General features: G+C 41.1%; 2 protein-coding genes and 1 long non-coding RNA gene across 3 annotated transcripts; 2 read left to right on the top strand and 1 right to left on the bottom strand.

Moving 5' to 3' along the window:
- The first annotated feature begins 81 nt into the window (after nt 1-81).
- Nucleotides 82-3,316, top strand: LOC138954290 (uncharacterized). Its single transcript, XM_070326172.1, has one exon. It carries the CDS (start codon nt 470-472, stop codon nt 1,706-1,708), a length of 1,239 nt encoding a protein of 412 aa, XP_070182273.1. The 5' UTR covers nt 82-469; the 3' UTR covers nt 1,709-3,316.
- A 177-nt stretch (nt 3,317-3,493) lies between these two features.
- On the bottom strand, nt 3,494-4,414 carry LOC138954291 (uncharacterized). The gene has a single exon (XM_070326173.1). It carries the CDS (start codon nt 4,412-4,414, stop codon nt 3,494-3,496), a length of 921 nt encoding a protein of 306 aa, XP_070182274.1.
- A 4,897-nt stretch (nt 4,415-9,311) lies between these two features.
- LOC138954294 (uncharacterized) lies at nt 9,312-15,028 on the top strand. Its single transcript, XR_011451783.1, has 4 exons — nt 9,312-9,504; nt 12,219-12,323; nt 14,297-14,309; nt 14,979-15,028. It is a non-coding gene; the product is annotated as an uncharacterized lncRNA (long non-coding RNA).
- Nucleotides 15,029-15,368: the final 340 nt, after the last annotated feature.

Genomic DNA, 15,368 nt, shown 5'->3' with positions numbered 1-15,368 from the left:
TTGTGTATATAATAACAGTTATTTCTAGAATAATTTATTTACTTAATTACGAGATGACTAAATATTTGTAAGGATTGTTTTTACTGCGGCGCTACTATTCTGCCCTGTTCTATTCCGACTTACATGCCGATCGAGAGAGTTTGAGTTTTGCTACAATTAATAAGTTACCAGCGAATACTGTGAGTACGTTCCGTGCGCCTTAGTATTGCATGTGCATGAATTAAAGAGTACATCTGAAGACATCGAGTGATAAAATGGCGGATTCATACTCAACAAAGCGAAGGCGATTGCTGTCAAAGGTCGATGAACGCATGAACACGGCTTTTCCTCCACGTGGCCGCACGTGCGCTCGTAATTCAAATTCAAGTTGTGACGGTGCAAATGAGATGGATGTCGCTGGGACTTAGCGGTACAGACACCGTGTGTTTCGACGAATGTGCATGTGACAATTCTAACGCTAAGCAGTAACATGGAAGAAATGATGGTACCATTGCATGAACATGATGCTGATGAAATTGAAAGTGGAAGAACGGAAGAAAACTCTGATTCGTCTGAATGGGATCATTTCCTCAATCGACTCAATGAAGTGGAATCTGTAGAGGAAAATTTGGATCATCAGTCTGACAGTGACACTGACAGTGATATTGAATCTGTATTTGATCCTGTGGATAAGACGGAAGAACTTGGCGGAGAGCTTGCAGCATGGTCTTCTAAGTGGAAAGTCAAAGCAAATGCCTTCACTGCACTCTTAACTTTGCTCAATGTGTACTTTCCCCGTTTGCCTAAAGATTCAAGGACTGTCATGAAAACTCCTCGCAGCCTTGATGTAAAAGAAATTGGAGGTGGTTCCTATTTTCATTTTGGAATTGTTGCCATGCTGACTAACATTGTCCCTGCCTTTTCTCACCTTGTTTTGAGAGGAACTCGTCTCCTAATTCAAGTAAACATTGATGGTCTTCCACTTTTTAAGTCATCTGGCATTCAGTTATGGCCTATTTTGGGACGGGTTTGTCAGCCATTTCAGTCAGAACCATTTGTCATCGGTCTTTTTTGTGGGAAACAAAAACCTACCATTTTGGGCGAATATTTAGACGATTTTGTCTCTGAAATGGGCCAACTGCAACGGGGACCGATTGATGTGGGTTTGGGGGATCCAGTAAACGATGTGAATATTGCATGTTTCATTTGTGACGCTCCTGCCCGTGCATTTATAAAACAGGTTAAAGGACATTCTGGCTATTATGGGTGCGAAAAGTGTAAGCAAAAAGGGTCGTGGGAAGGTAGAGTTGTTTTTACATGTACTAGTATAGATGCTCCAAAACGGGAAAATGAAGATTTCCGTGTTCGTGCAGAACTTCGAGATACTAATCATCAGATAGGCGTGTCACCTCTTCTGCGTTTATCTCTTGGAATGGTATCCCAGTTCCCTTTAGATTACATGCATTTAGTGTGCTTGGGAGTTGTAAAAAGGCTTCTTAGCTACTTGATAAAAAGTCCTGTTCAGAAAGGGTTGAGACTAGGGTCAGCCGTCATTGTTGAGATTTCACAGTGTTTAAAGTCTATCAGGGAATATTTGCCCAGAGAATTTAACAGGAAGTGTCGTTCTTTAGATGAACTAGATAGATGGAAAGCAACCGAATTCCGTCAGTTTATGCTTTACAGTGGTGTTGTTGCCATGAAAGGACGTTTGAAAGATGTTTTCTACTAGCACTTTCTTTTGTTGTATGTTGCCATGTATATTCTTGCAACTCCAAGTTTTGTACGCAGTGTCCGGTGGGTTAATTATGCAAATGACTTGCTGCGTTTATTTGTAACTCAAGCTGGTGGGTTGTATGGCAGAGAGTTTCTTTCTTACAATGTCCAAAACTTGGTTCACATTGCAGACGATGTACTCGCATATGGTAATCTTGACCGTTTTTCAGCTTTCCCGTTTGAAAATTATCTGGGTGCCTTAAAACGATCATCTGCTTCAGGCAGTCGTCCACTAGAGCATATTGTGCGAAGATTGTTTGAGTGTCAATACGCCGGTTTAAGCCAGAAAAGAGGGAAAACCCACAAAGAAAATACTCCACTAGGGGAGCACTTTCGTGGGCCATTGGCATTGGAAGGGAACTACCAGAATGTTCGTCAGTTTCGTCAAATACATTTTTAACTGTTCCTTTTATGCCGATTCTAAAGGGGATAATTGTGTCTTGATAGAAGATGCTTACTTCTTGTTACAAAACATATTGAAACAGGATGGTGTTGCTGATGAACATTTGGTAGTTGTCCAACGTTTCCATCATGTGTCAGATTTTTTTTATCACCCCATGAAATCTTCTGATTTAGGAATTGTCAAAGTCTCTTCGCGTGATCTATCAAGGCGGATTCAAACATTCAGACTGTCTGATGTAACTTGCAAGTGCTTTATGCTGCCGTATAAAGATAAATTTGTACTCATTCCCTTGGCTCATTAAGAGTAAGCATTTTTCAAGAGCTGAACGTTGACAATCCGGACAGTATACTATCAATGTGATATTAACAAGTTTGAAGGCCCATTTGAACATACAGAAAAATAATACGTTCCTTCAATGCCCTGCTCTCTTTGCCATTGGTGTAGTATTAGCTGGTACTCTCGCAAATTGCCATTAAATTGAACATCTTTGTTGTTTGTGGGTTTACGATTTTGTCTTGTATATAATATTTGTTTTCTGTGATGTGATGTGGTTTTGAAATGATTGATTTGATTCAATAGTGAAATGTTTGAAATGCTCATTTGTTTTGTGTCGTGTTTCTTGTTTTGAGTGCGTGTTATCTTCCCGCATGCGTGTGTGCGATAGTGTGTGAAAATGTGAGTGAGTGCATGAAAGGGTACATCCCGTGCATGGAAAATCCAATACCAGAACACAAAGGCAGCTAACATCATGTTCTGTGCATAATATTAATATTGGTAACAAAACTAATATTCCAGCTAGGATTACACATTGCATGTTTGGTTATCACGTGGTAATTTACATTAATTTTCTCATAAAAAAACAACAACAGCTGAAAGCATCTCAGAGCCAAAAAAAACCCACAAACACAAACAAATTAACCCCATTTCAAAGATGGCTGCTTAAAACGAATTGTGCGATAAACTTATAAATAGCACAGCTGAACTCGGCTGTGTGCATGTGATTTGTTTGTTTGTTTTTCTCCTCTAGATATGTTCATGACTGTGTCTGTGTGGATGATTTTTGTGACTATTTTTGTTTTATTTTCACTACATGTACTTGGTTTTTGAATTTCTCAAATATGACTATGCATAAAATGAAGAAAAATAAAATACAATATATATAAGAGGCAATAAGCCCAAATGTGGAAGACTACTGGGTGTAGAGGTAATTTTAAAATCACTCATCCTTATGCTTCCTCATTTGGCACTGAGCCCCAAAGTTTGTTCCAGGATTTTGTGTTATACAATAATTTTAACACTCAACCGCTGTAATCTCACTCGTTTCAGATTTGAACCCCACTAACTTTCCACCTCAATCCCACTTGTTTCCCACCTGAATCCCAGTCGTTTCCCACCCTGATCCCACTCGTTTCCCACCTGAATCCCACTCGTTTCCCACCTGAATCCCACTCGCTTCCCACCCAGATCCCTGATCCCACTCGTTTCCCACCCTAATCCCACTTGTTTCCCACCCTGATCCCACTCGTTTCCCACCTGAATCCCACTCGCTTCCCACCCTGATCCCACTCGTTTCCCACCTGATCCCACTCGTTTCCCACCCTGATCCCACTCGCTTCCCACCCTGATCCCACTCGCTTCCCAACCTGATCCCTGATCCCACTCGCTTCCCACCCTGATCCCACTCGCTTCCCACCCTGATCCCTGATCCCACTCGCTTCCCACCCTGATCCCACTCGTTTCCCACCCTGATCCCACTCGCTTCCCACCCTGATCCCACTCGCTTCCCACCCTGATCCCACTCGCTTCCCACCCTGATCCCACTCGCTTCCCACCCTGATCCCTGATCCCACTCGCTTCCCACCCTGACCCCTGATCCCACTCGCTTCCCACCCTGATCCCACTCGTTTCCCACCCTGATCCCACTCGTTTCCCACCCTGATCCCACTCGTTTCCCACCCTGATCCCACTCGTTTCCCACCCTGATCCCACTCGCTTCCCACCCTGATCCCACTCGTTTCCCACCCTGATCCCACTCGCTTCCCACCCTGATCCCACTCGTTTCCCATCCCACTCGTTTCCCACTCGTGTTCCACCCTGATCCCACTTGTTTCCCACCTGAATCCCACTTGCTTCCCACCCTGATCCCACTCGTTTCCCACTTGAATCGCACTCGTTTTTCACTCGTGTCCCTCTGGTGTCCCATTTACTTCCCACTCGGCTCCCACTGGAAGTCGTAATCAAATCCCACATGGATCCCATGTGTGATTTCCCACAACGTAACCATGTGGGATCCCACATAGCTGACAGGGGAACGGAAGGAGCATCAGGGTCCTCTTGCACGCGATCTGTTCAACCGTTGTGAACCCAGTAGACCCAATTTTGTTGTTACTGTAGTCACTGATTATGAGACTTTGGTTTCCTTCTACTTTAGTGCCAGAGAACGCAGAAACAAAGCGTATCTAGACCAAAATGACGAGATGCATCACATTTGTAAGCGATATTTGCAAAGCAAAAACAAGGGCTATTCGCTGTATTTTCCGACCACGAAGGCCTCGTTGCTGTCGATATTCTGTCTTCTAACAGCACTGTCATTGTCACATACTATGCAGAAACCTTTTTACCCATACTTACTCACGAGTTTTACAGTCAGCGACCAAACTGCAAAACCCAGACTGCCCTTCTCCTTCATGAAAATGTCAGCCTACACAAAATAAGGGTTGTAACTCATTCCTAAATGACCAAATGATCCCATTTTTGTCTCACACATTCTTCAGACCTTATTACACCCCTTATGATTTCTGGTTAGGCCTAAAAAAAAAAATAGGTGTGGTTACGGTAACCCGACCTACCCTATTTTTAGGGGCCGACCCTATGACTCTTTTATTACATTTGTCACAACAACAAAAAATGAAAACAAGAAAACAAGTGCAGAAAACGCAATGAAAGCGAAAGCGCTAAGGTGGTCATACAGACGATGCAAGGGAAATTACTAACAAGTCGCGTAAGGCGAAAATACAATATTTAGTCAAGTAGCTGTCGAACTCACAGAATGAAACTGAACGCAATGCCATTTTACTCGTAGCATCGTCAGGCCACCGCTCATGGCAAAGGCAGTGAAATTGACAAGAAGAGCGGGGTAGTAGTTGCGCTAAGAAGGATAGCACGCTTTTCTGTACCTCTCTTTGTTTTAACTTTCTGAGCGTGTTTTTAATCCAAACATATCATATCTATATGTTTTTGGAATCAGGAACCGACAAGGAATAAGATGAAAGTGTTTTTAAATTGATTTGGACAATTTAATTTTGATAATAATTTTTATATATTTAATTTTCAGAGCTTGTTTTTAATCCGAATATAACATATTTATATGTTTTTGGAATCAGCAAATGATGGAAAATAAGATAAACGTAAATTTGGAGCGTTTTATAAATTTTTATTTTTTTTTACAATTTTCCGATTTTTAATGACCAAAGTCATTAATTAATTTTTAAGCCACCAAGCTGAAATGCAATACCGAACCCCGGGCTTCGTCGAAGATTACTTGACCAAAATTTCAACCAATTTGGTTGAAAAATGAGGGCGTGACAGTGCCGCCTCAACTTTCACGAAAAGCCGGATATGACGTCATCAAAGACATTTATCAAAAAAATGAAAAAAACGTTCGGGGATTTCATACCCAGGAACTCTCATGTCAAATTTCATAAAGATCGGTCCAGTAGTTTAGTCTGAATCGCTCTACACACACACACACACACACAGACACACAGACACACGCACATACACCACGACCCTCGTTTTGATTCCCCCTCGATGTTAAAATATTTAGTCAAAACTTGACTAAATATAAAAAGGCCCCACAGACGCTTGCCATGACAAAAATGGCGGCATCTTATTCGGTTGCGAGTGCTACACGCTTGGTTGCTCTGCTATTAAGAAAAAAAGTATACAAAAAAGTGATTGCCTACCTTCCTACCCTATTTATTTTGGCTATGTTACCTTAACCACACCTTTTTTTTTTGGCCTTATACCCTCTTTGAAAATCAGACTTTTTGCCAACAGGTTTCACTGCACCAAGGGCCTCAAAAACGCCGTCAAATCAGAGCTCAAGGGCAACCCCAAATAAGGCCACCTTAAGGCCTCTTCTGATTGGTTTAGGCACTTGTGACTTTGCATCAATGTAGGAGGAGAGTAGTTATAATAAGTGCTGTATTTTGGGCCAGATACGCTTAACAGTCTCTGCGAAAATCACATTTGATCATTTTGTTTGGATCATGCCTCGTATCAGAGAGAGAGAGAGAGAGAGACAGAGAGAGAGAGAAAGAGAGAGAGAGAGAGAGAGAAAGAGAGAGAGAGAGAGAGAGAGAGAGAGGGAGAGAGAGAGAGAGAGAGAGAGAGAGAGAGAGAGAGAGAGGGGGAGAGAGAGAGAAAGAATTGAATTGATTTGAACTTTATTTAACAAGGATTAAGATTTAAGGCTACGCCTTTTCTTACAATCTGTCCTTGGGACGCATAGACACATTTAAAAAATAAAAAATTAAGAGAGAGAGAGAGAGAGAGAGAGAGAGAGAGAGTGAGAGAGAGAGAGAGAGAGAGAGAGAGAGAGAGAGAGAGAGAGAGAGAGAGAGAGAGAGAGAGAGAGAGAGAGAGAGAGAGAGAGAGAGAGAGAGAGAGAGAGAGAGAGAGAGATTTCCTGCAGCGTTCACCCGCGCGATCGTTTTTGCGTTTTTAGTTTCACACGGACGGAAAGACCCACCAACCTCGACATGACTCGCTGTCTCCTGATAAGTTTGTTTTAAATTGTTCCCTGTATCACGATATATCAGTACAGATGTGTAAATGCTGTTTATGTAATTGTCGATACTCTACAGAACTGAGTGATGTCGTCTCATCTTAGGATTGTGTTGTTTGCACTAACCGTGTTAATAAGTGTGTTTTCAACTATAATCAGTCCGGAAACATGTAAGTAAACGCTACAAGAAGGGTTAGTATAATGGAACAGAATCAGAGGTAACGTTTGCTGTATACTTTTAGCAACGATTCTTGCTAAGACCCTTGATTGGCTTTATGCAAAAAGGTTAGCAACAAACTTAGACGCGAAACAGTACCCTAGATATACTTGCAAAAGCGGGACACTACCAACATTATGCAAACCAGTCTGTACTACGTGCAACCAGGCCTGTGCTGTTCATCATTGTTCTAAAGGACATTCAGAGACAAAACGACATTGGACAGAAAGCGTAATGTTCAAACTGAAACGCCCCAAAAGAACACACCACCAAGACGACTAGAGAGTAGAAAAAAATAAGTGAACAAAAGTCGCGTGATGCAATATTGATTATTAGGTCAATGTATCGGCCTAAAACACTTAAAACAAAAAATGAACCCTGGAAACCCAGGATCCGTCATCATCGAAACTAGTAAGGCTTGGCAGAAACCCGGAGACCGAGACGTTTTGTGCTGGTCTCTGTGAAGCGTGCAAACATGGGACTAGCATGCCTATTTATTTTTGGATTCAGTAAATTATGAACAATGCAATGAAATCATTTGTAAATCTATTGTTAAAATTGTCATTTTAAATAGAACTTTAATGGACAATGATTAATTTTTAAGCTTGCAAGCTGAAATGCAATCCTGTAGTCTGGACCGGGTCTGATATTATTTGACATTTCCAATCGATTTAATAAAGAAAAAAAGCAGTGAGACTGAACTATATTTCACAGTTGCTTAGTTGTGTATATTCTGATTTATTGTCGGTTTGTTCAATTTGTAGCTTACGTTTTTGTCAGGGGGTACCCTTATTTGAGCGGGAGTCACGTGACCCCTAAACAAAATTTGCTTCGAAAACTGTGCCAAATAGCCAAGTTGAGTGACTTTAATGATATAAAAAAGTGAAATGAAATGACACATGAATGAATTTATTTACTTTTCAAACGTTGCAATAACTATTTTTTTACACTAATTTTGTTTATGACCCGCTACGCGTCAGGTGAGAGAGAGAGAGAGAGAGAGAGAGAGAGAGAGAGAGAGAGAGAGAGAGAGAGAGAGAGAGAGAGAGAGAGAGAGAGAGAGAGAGAGAGAGAAAGAGAGACAGACAGACAGACACAGACAAAGACAGACAGAGAGAGAGAGAGACAGACAGACAGACAGACAGAGAGAGACAGAGAGAGACAGACGGACAGAGAGAGACAGACAGAAAGACAGAGAGAGAGACAGACAGAGAGAGAGACAGACAGACAGAGAGACAGAGAGAGAGACAGAGAGAGACTCGAGAGAGAGACAGACAGACAGACAGACAGAGAGAGAGAGAGAGAGAGAGAGAGAGAGAGAGAGAGAGAGAGAGAGAGATTTAAAAATGCCGAATGTTTGTGCCAATCAATCTGTTTTTAATCTACAGGTGTACCGTTTGTATTAACATTTCCAAACAATTCGGGCAACACAATCAAAGCACACTCGAACACAGAGATTAAAGTCCCATTCAAGTTCGAGCGGAACTGCAACTCATCCTCGCTTCAACAGACATTTATCATCAACAACGAGACAGATGAATGGTGCTTCTTTTTATATGCGGAACAAACTTGTCACTCAGTTAAAAAAGACATGTGTCAGTGTCCAAAAAACAGTTCACAAGTGCACATATTTGTACCGACGGTTCACGGCTCAGTTGCTGGAAACTACACGTGGTCAGCATGGTCAAAGAATAAAACCGTCCAAAACTGGTTTCAAGACAGAACAATCCAGATAGTAATCACAGGTGAGTTAAGAGAAAGAGGGAGAAAGAGATAGATAACTAGAGAGTGAGTGAGAGAGAGATAAAGAGAGAGAGAGAGAGAGAGTGTGTGAGAGAGAGAGAGAGAGAGAGAGAGAGAGAGAGAGAGAGAGAACATTATTACATAAATAATTACAGATTAAAGTCATGTCCACATGGTCCTTTTCTTACAGCTAATCCTTTCCACAACACTCACGAAGAGAGAGAGAGAGAGAGAGAGAGAGAGAGAGAGAGAGAGAGAGAGAGAGAGAGAGAGAGAGAGAGAGAGAGAGAGAGAGAGAGAGAGAGAGAGAGAGAGAGAGAGAGAGAGAGGGGGGGGAATTAGGGAAACATTACTGTTTATTACATTTTATATTAAAATAAGAAGTTACCATGACACGAAATATGTTATTAAGACGTACAAATGCGTCAGCACATTTTCTGAAGAAGTTGTACTTTCTAATTTATCAAACGGTATTAGATGTGTACATGTTTGTGTTAGGTGAACCAAAGATATCAACCGAGAACCATATTCAATATTCAAAGGACGCTCCAACCTTAGCAACAATCAGCACCATTTCCACTTTGGATTTCGAAAACAACGGTAAGAGAGAGAGAGAGGGTGCCGAGAGAGAGAGAGAGAGAGAGAGAGAGAGAGAGAGAGAGAGAGAGAGAGAGATAGAGAGATAGAGAGAGAGAGAGAGAGGCACCACCATGATAATGCCTTAGTTAGCCTTCTGTTTGGCAGTGTGTTGTCTTGCAGTACCCAACTGATTTTAGTTTTACTCTGTCTCACCGAACCCTCACTCGACTAAGTCGTAAATGTTTCTTAATGAATAAAAATGTTCTTCGCTTGGTTCGATCCCTTTTTAACATTTAGTCAGGTTTTGACTAAATGTTTTAACATAGGGGGGGGGGGGGGGGGGAATCGAGACGAGGGTCGTGGTTTGTGTGTGTGTGTGTGTGTGTGTGTGTGTGTGTGTGTGTGTGTGTGTGTGTGTGTGTGTGTGTGTGTGTGTGTGTGTGTGTGTGTAGAGCGATTCAGAGTTAACTCCTGGACCAATCTTTATGTAATATTACATGAGAGTTCCTGAGTATAATATCCCCGGCCTTTTTTTTTTTTTTTTTTTTATAAAATAATGTCTTTGATGCCGTCATATCCGACTTTTTTGTGAAAGTTGAGGCGGCACTGTCACACCCTCATTTTTCAATCAAATTGATTGAAATTTTGGCGAAGCAATCTTCGACAAAGGCCGGACTTTGGTATTGCATTTCAGCTTAGAGGCTTAAAAATTAATTGATGACTTTGGTCATTAAAAATCTAAAAATTGTAATTAAAACAATTTTTTTTATAAAACGATCCAAAAGCATCTTATTCTTCATCATTTGCTGATTCTAAAATCATATAAAATATGTTATACTCAAATTAAAAGCAAGCTCTGAAAATTAAAAAATAATATGAAAATTATGATTAAAATTAAATGTCCAAAATCGATTTTAAAACAATTTCATCTTATTCCTTGTCGGTTCTTGATTCCAAAAACATATAGATATGATATGTTTGGATTAAAAACAAGCTCAGAAAGTTAAATCGAATAGATACAGAAAAGCGTACTATCGTGCTCAGCGCAACCACTACCGCGCTATTCTGGATTGTCAGTTTCACTGTTTTTGCCACGAGTGGTGGACTGACGATGCTACGAGTATACGGTCTTGCTAAAAGAAATGCAGTGCGTTCAGTTTCATTCTGTGAGTTCGACAGCTTGATTAAATTTTGTATTATCGCCTAACGCGACTTTTTAATTCTTAGAACTGCAGCTGAATGAAAATACTGCTTGCTTATTCATTCGTTGTGTTACTTTGTTAAATACTTACTTGAGTACGCTCAATGAATTACATAGCAATAGGCTTCCATTTGAAATTCAACGGGGGTGTTCAATAAACTTCTTCTTCTTCTTCTTCTCGATCGCTCAGACAGGGACTCCGGAACTTCTGATGAAGTCTGCAGTACAGCGAAGACTCCGCAGGTTGCCGAAGATCTTCTCCTGAACTGGTGTGTCAGCAGACCATATTTCTGCTCGTAGCTTTTGGTGGATTGGACAGTGTTGGAGGAGGTGTTCCACTGTCATGTCTGCGATGCCACAGTGGCATACAGGCGTGTCCCCAATGTGGAATTTTGAGAACATGTGGTCCCTGAGTCTGCAGTGGCCGGTTCTCAGGCGCACAATGATGACCTGGTCTTTTCTGGAGAGTTGATAGTAACTGTCTCTAGGGTTGTAGTGAGGGTGTTGCTGCAGCCACCTTTTCCGTTGCTTCTCTTTTACAATGGTTTTTGCCTCACCAAATGTAACTTGCTGGTTCTCTTGTGGTAGCTTCCCTCCTTCTTTCGCCAGCCTGTCAGCTTCCTCATTCCCTTGTATGTTGGTTCAATAAACGAATTCCGAAAATATTTCCGTCGGGTTTGTATGGGTTGTGTGAGAGTGACCTTTTCTTGCAAAACCTCGAAAAGACGGGCCAATCACTAGCGAGGGGTCTTTCGGATACAAGTGCTCCGGTCCACGTGTTTCCAACACACCCCTTGCTAGTGATTGGCCCCTCCAGTGTTGTCCGAGTTTTGCTAGAAAAGGTCAGGCGGGGTCGGGCGTCAACCCACGATCATCATCTTAGAAGTTTCAAATGGAAGCCTATCAGTGTTTACGTAATAGAATCTGGCACTCGCGTTCTTTAGCTTCATTTTATTTGATGAATGGAAAGCAAAGTAGTTATTTCCCTCCCAAAAGCAGTGTTTAATATTGACTCACGTTGCCCAAAAGAAATCCTACATCAATTTACGTCATGCAATTGATGCCAACTCTTTGCATGCAGTGTCCTCATGGTGTTTTGCCGGTGCTCTGTTTTTACCCTCAGGGAAAACAGAGACTTAATTTCAACGTGCATGAATGCAACTGGCCATTAGCTGTTCAATGGATGGAATTCCGATGTTCATCAAGCATTGAACATCGGAAATCTGACCAAACACATAATCTGTGACATTCTAAACCCATTTTGACTGAAGTAGAAGAAATATTATGAAAACATCACAAGAACACAACAATATATCAGGGAAACAAAGGTCAGTGTACATTTTTCTTGCGTAAGAAAATTCAATAAGACTTTCTTGTCGGCTAAATGTGCACAAATTGATGATGAAGCAGCCGCCACAGTGCAGGCAATGTATTACATGCAAGCATGGACAGTTTTGATATTTTTCTTCACACAACTGGCAATTGACGTGATGAAGTTGAGGGGAAACACTCAACAGGTGTTTGTTTTTTCCAGACTCAGAAGCAAATCCAGTGGTTGTAGTGTCGGTGTCACTGATCGCTTTCGTCATTGTTGTCATAATTCTAGCAATCCTGTGTCGTCGCAGCAAACGTTTCAAAGGTAATCCTCCATGTGTACTATACTCTGCTTTCCTTTGATTCCGCAACGCAAATCAAGCTTAACCAGCTAACAATAAACCAACACTAAAAAATACAAAAAACAACAACAACAAAACATTCACAAACTATTCCGTGCACAAATGTTATATACATCTCGGCATTGCACTCAAACAACCAGAAAACAGTCAATTTGTGTTGTTTGTGAGTTTTGTGTGTTTTGTTGTCCAAGAGAACAAGAACAAGAACAAGATTTTATTCCTTTAAGGCCTTAGCCCCTTTCGGAAGGGGGCTGGTTACACAAAAGTAAAGCGTGTGTGCAGCAGCAATCCACACACGCGTCGTTTCAAGTGAACAGAAGAAAAGACAATGTATAATCACAAAATACTAATGCTTAAACAGCATTTTCTAAACATTTAAATGAAAAATACAAGAACTTAGCTACATTGCAAAGTATAGTTTCATTTTTCACAGACAACAACAGTGCAAGTTTGAAGTTCGAAAGACATCTACAAAATTTTGCTGGAATAAATTGACGTCTTAGATTTTCCAGTGCAGGGCAGCATAAAACAAAATGCAATAATCATCTTCAGTACTAGATTGACACAAACGACAGACCAAATTATTTTCACTTACAGCTTTATACCTTTCTGTATGTAAAGCAAGTCTGGAAATACCCAATCTAAATTTAACCAAAACATTTAAAATGTGTCTGTTTACTGGAATTGACAAGTATGTTTCTACAAGATTTGTTGTCTTAAAGGTACGGTACAATGCAAACCGGTCGCTAGTCTGAATATGATTATTGCTTAAAACATGCCAAAAACGAATTAATACAGGCTACACCTTGGTTAATCCATACATACTGAAAACCATATCGACACAGGCACAACCGTACCTGTGATGCCCAAGTAGATTTACCTCTGCTATCTAGAGAAAACAACATCTTATATGCTTTACGAGGTAATCTACTGTCATCCATTCTTGTCAGTTTCAGCCAGTATCTTATGCAACGTACATATGAATTTAAGTAAATGGGATAACGTCCAAATTCACCATATACAAGATCATTAGGAGTACGCCTGTCAACACCTAAAAAACGTTTTAAAGCAAACAAATGCACCTTTTCTACTGTTGCTGCCTGCATCAGACCCCATACCTCAGCACCATACTGAACAATAGGTTGAACTTGTGAGTCAAAAAGCTTGATAAAAACATCCAAAGACAATCTATCGAATTTATACAAATTACTCATAATACACAGTACTGCACGTTTTGCTCTGGCAACTAGATCTTGACAAGCAAAATTAAAGCTTAATTTGGTAGAAAAATAGATACCTAAATACTTGTATGCATTTACTACCTCCATTCTCTGAGAGAGAGAGAGAGAGAGAGAGAGAGAGAGAGAGAGAGAGAGAGAGAGAGAGAGAGAGAGAGAGAGAGAGAGAGAGAGAGAAAGAGAGAGAGAGAAAGAGAGAGAGAAAGAGAGAGAGAGAGAGAGAGAGAGAGAGAGAGAGAGAGAGAGAGAGAGAGAGAGAGAGAGAGAGAGAGAGAGAGAGAGAGATTGGATTGGATTGTCTAATTGTGTAACCAGTGATTTGGGTTTTACTTCCTTTCTTGTACACATTGTAAATGGAAAGCATACAAAATAATGCTTTAACAAAAATGGTGAGAGCGTGTATGCGCGCGTGCATGTATTTATGAGTGTACGTAATATATGTGTGTGTGTGTGTGTGTGTGTGTATGTGTGTGTGTGAATGTTTGTGTGTGTGTTTGTGTGTGTGTTTGTGTGTGTCGTGCATGTGTTTATGTGTGTGTGTATGTGTGTGTGTGTGTGTGTGTGTGTACGTGTGTGTGTGTGTGTGTGTGTGTGTGTGTGTATGTGTGTGTGTGTGTGTGCGTGTGTGTGTGTGTGTTTGAACTCTTCTTGTATGGATTGTATCGGTAGGTCAAACACTTCTACTTCTTCTTTTACAGCATTTGCGGGCAGGTAAGTCCACTTTTCACTGGTTTTATCTCTGCCTTTGCCTTTAGATAACAATAAACCTTTGCTATGATTTTAAGATGTCCCTTATCGCTCACTTATGGCAGTAAGGGAAGTGCAAGTGCTTTTGTGTGTGTGTGCGTGTGTGTGTGTGTGTGTGTGTGTGTGTGTGTGTGTGTGTGTGTGTGTGTGTGTAAGTGTAAGAATAGAAGATTCCTTTAGAAAAAAGTGTGTTGGGGTATGAAAAAGCTGTGGGTTAGTTTTCGCCATCTGAAGCTGAGACAAGCCAATATAATAATGTGGCGGCAGTACATCGGAAATCTCTGATATATTTGCAATTTCGGGGAGAAAAAAAAGCATAGTATCGAGCAGGCGATGCATAAATGAAAGCATATGTTCGACATGATGCCTCCGTCTTTCAGAAACATAATGATACACATCGGACGTCATTGTTCACTGGGATGCCACGATAGCTTGGTTTAACCGGTCAGTGCTAAAATGTATCTACCGCAGCATTCAGGGTTGCAACACTTCCATTGCCTACGTTAAGGCCCCACGAAATATTTTCGAACGTTGTCGTTTGCTTGCATTTACTATCGGTTGAAATATTGGTATCGCAACCACAGCTCTTATATCCCGCTTTTAACATTTTATTCTTGGTGAAATATCTTGCAGAGTGTTGGGACGGAACCGCTGCCAGAGAAGAAGAGTAAACGGAGAAGAAGGTACTTAACATTTCGGTCTCGCCTCTTAAACTTAATGTTATCTAAGTTAAAGAGATAACGAAATAAATACGTGTCACGCTTTATGATGGCACTTTGGGGTCGACCCACGTGTGTGTGTGTGTGTGTGTGTGTGTGTGTGTGTGTGTGTGTGTGTGTGTGTGTGTGTGTGTATGTATGTGTGTGTGTGTGTGTGTGTGTGTGTGTGTGTGTGTGTGTGATATAGAGAGAGAGAGAGAGAGAGAGAGAGAGAGAGAGACAGACACACAGACAGACAGACAGAAAGAGAGGGGAAGAGAAAGAAGTACTGAGAGTTAGAGAAAGGGGGGAAGAGAGAGCGAGA

This window comes from Littorina saxatilis, unplaced genomic scaffold (genome assembly GCF_037325665.1).
Source record: "Littorina saxatilis isolate snail1 unplaced genomic scaffold, US_GU_Lsax_2.0 scaffold_247, whole genome shotgun sequence".
In the NCBI taxonomy this organism is placed as follows: Eukaryota; Metazoa; Mollusca; class Gastropoda; order Littorinimorpha; family Littorinidae; genus Littorina; species Littorina saxatilis.
Note: the sequence above shows the minus strand (reverse complement) of the source record. Positions and strands in the feature narration are given on the sequence as shown.

Excerpts from the sequence above, each read along its gene's own strand:
- LOC138954290 (XM_070326172.1), top strand. The coding sequence starts at position 470 with ATGGAAGAAATGATGGTACCATTGCATGAACATGATGCTGATGAAATT.
- LOC138954291 (XM_070326173.1), bottom strand. The coding sequence starts at position 4,414 with ATGGGATCCATGTGGGATTTGATTACGACTTCCAGTGGGAGCCGAGTG.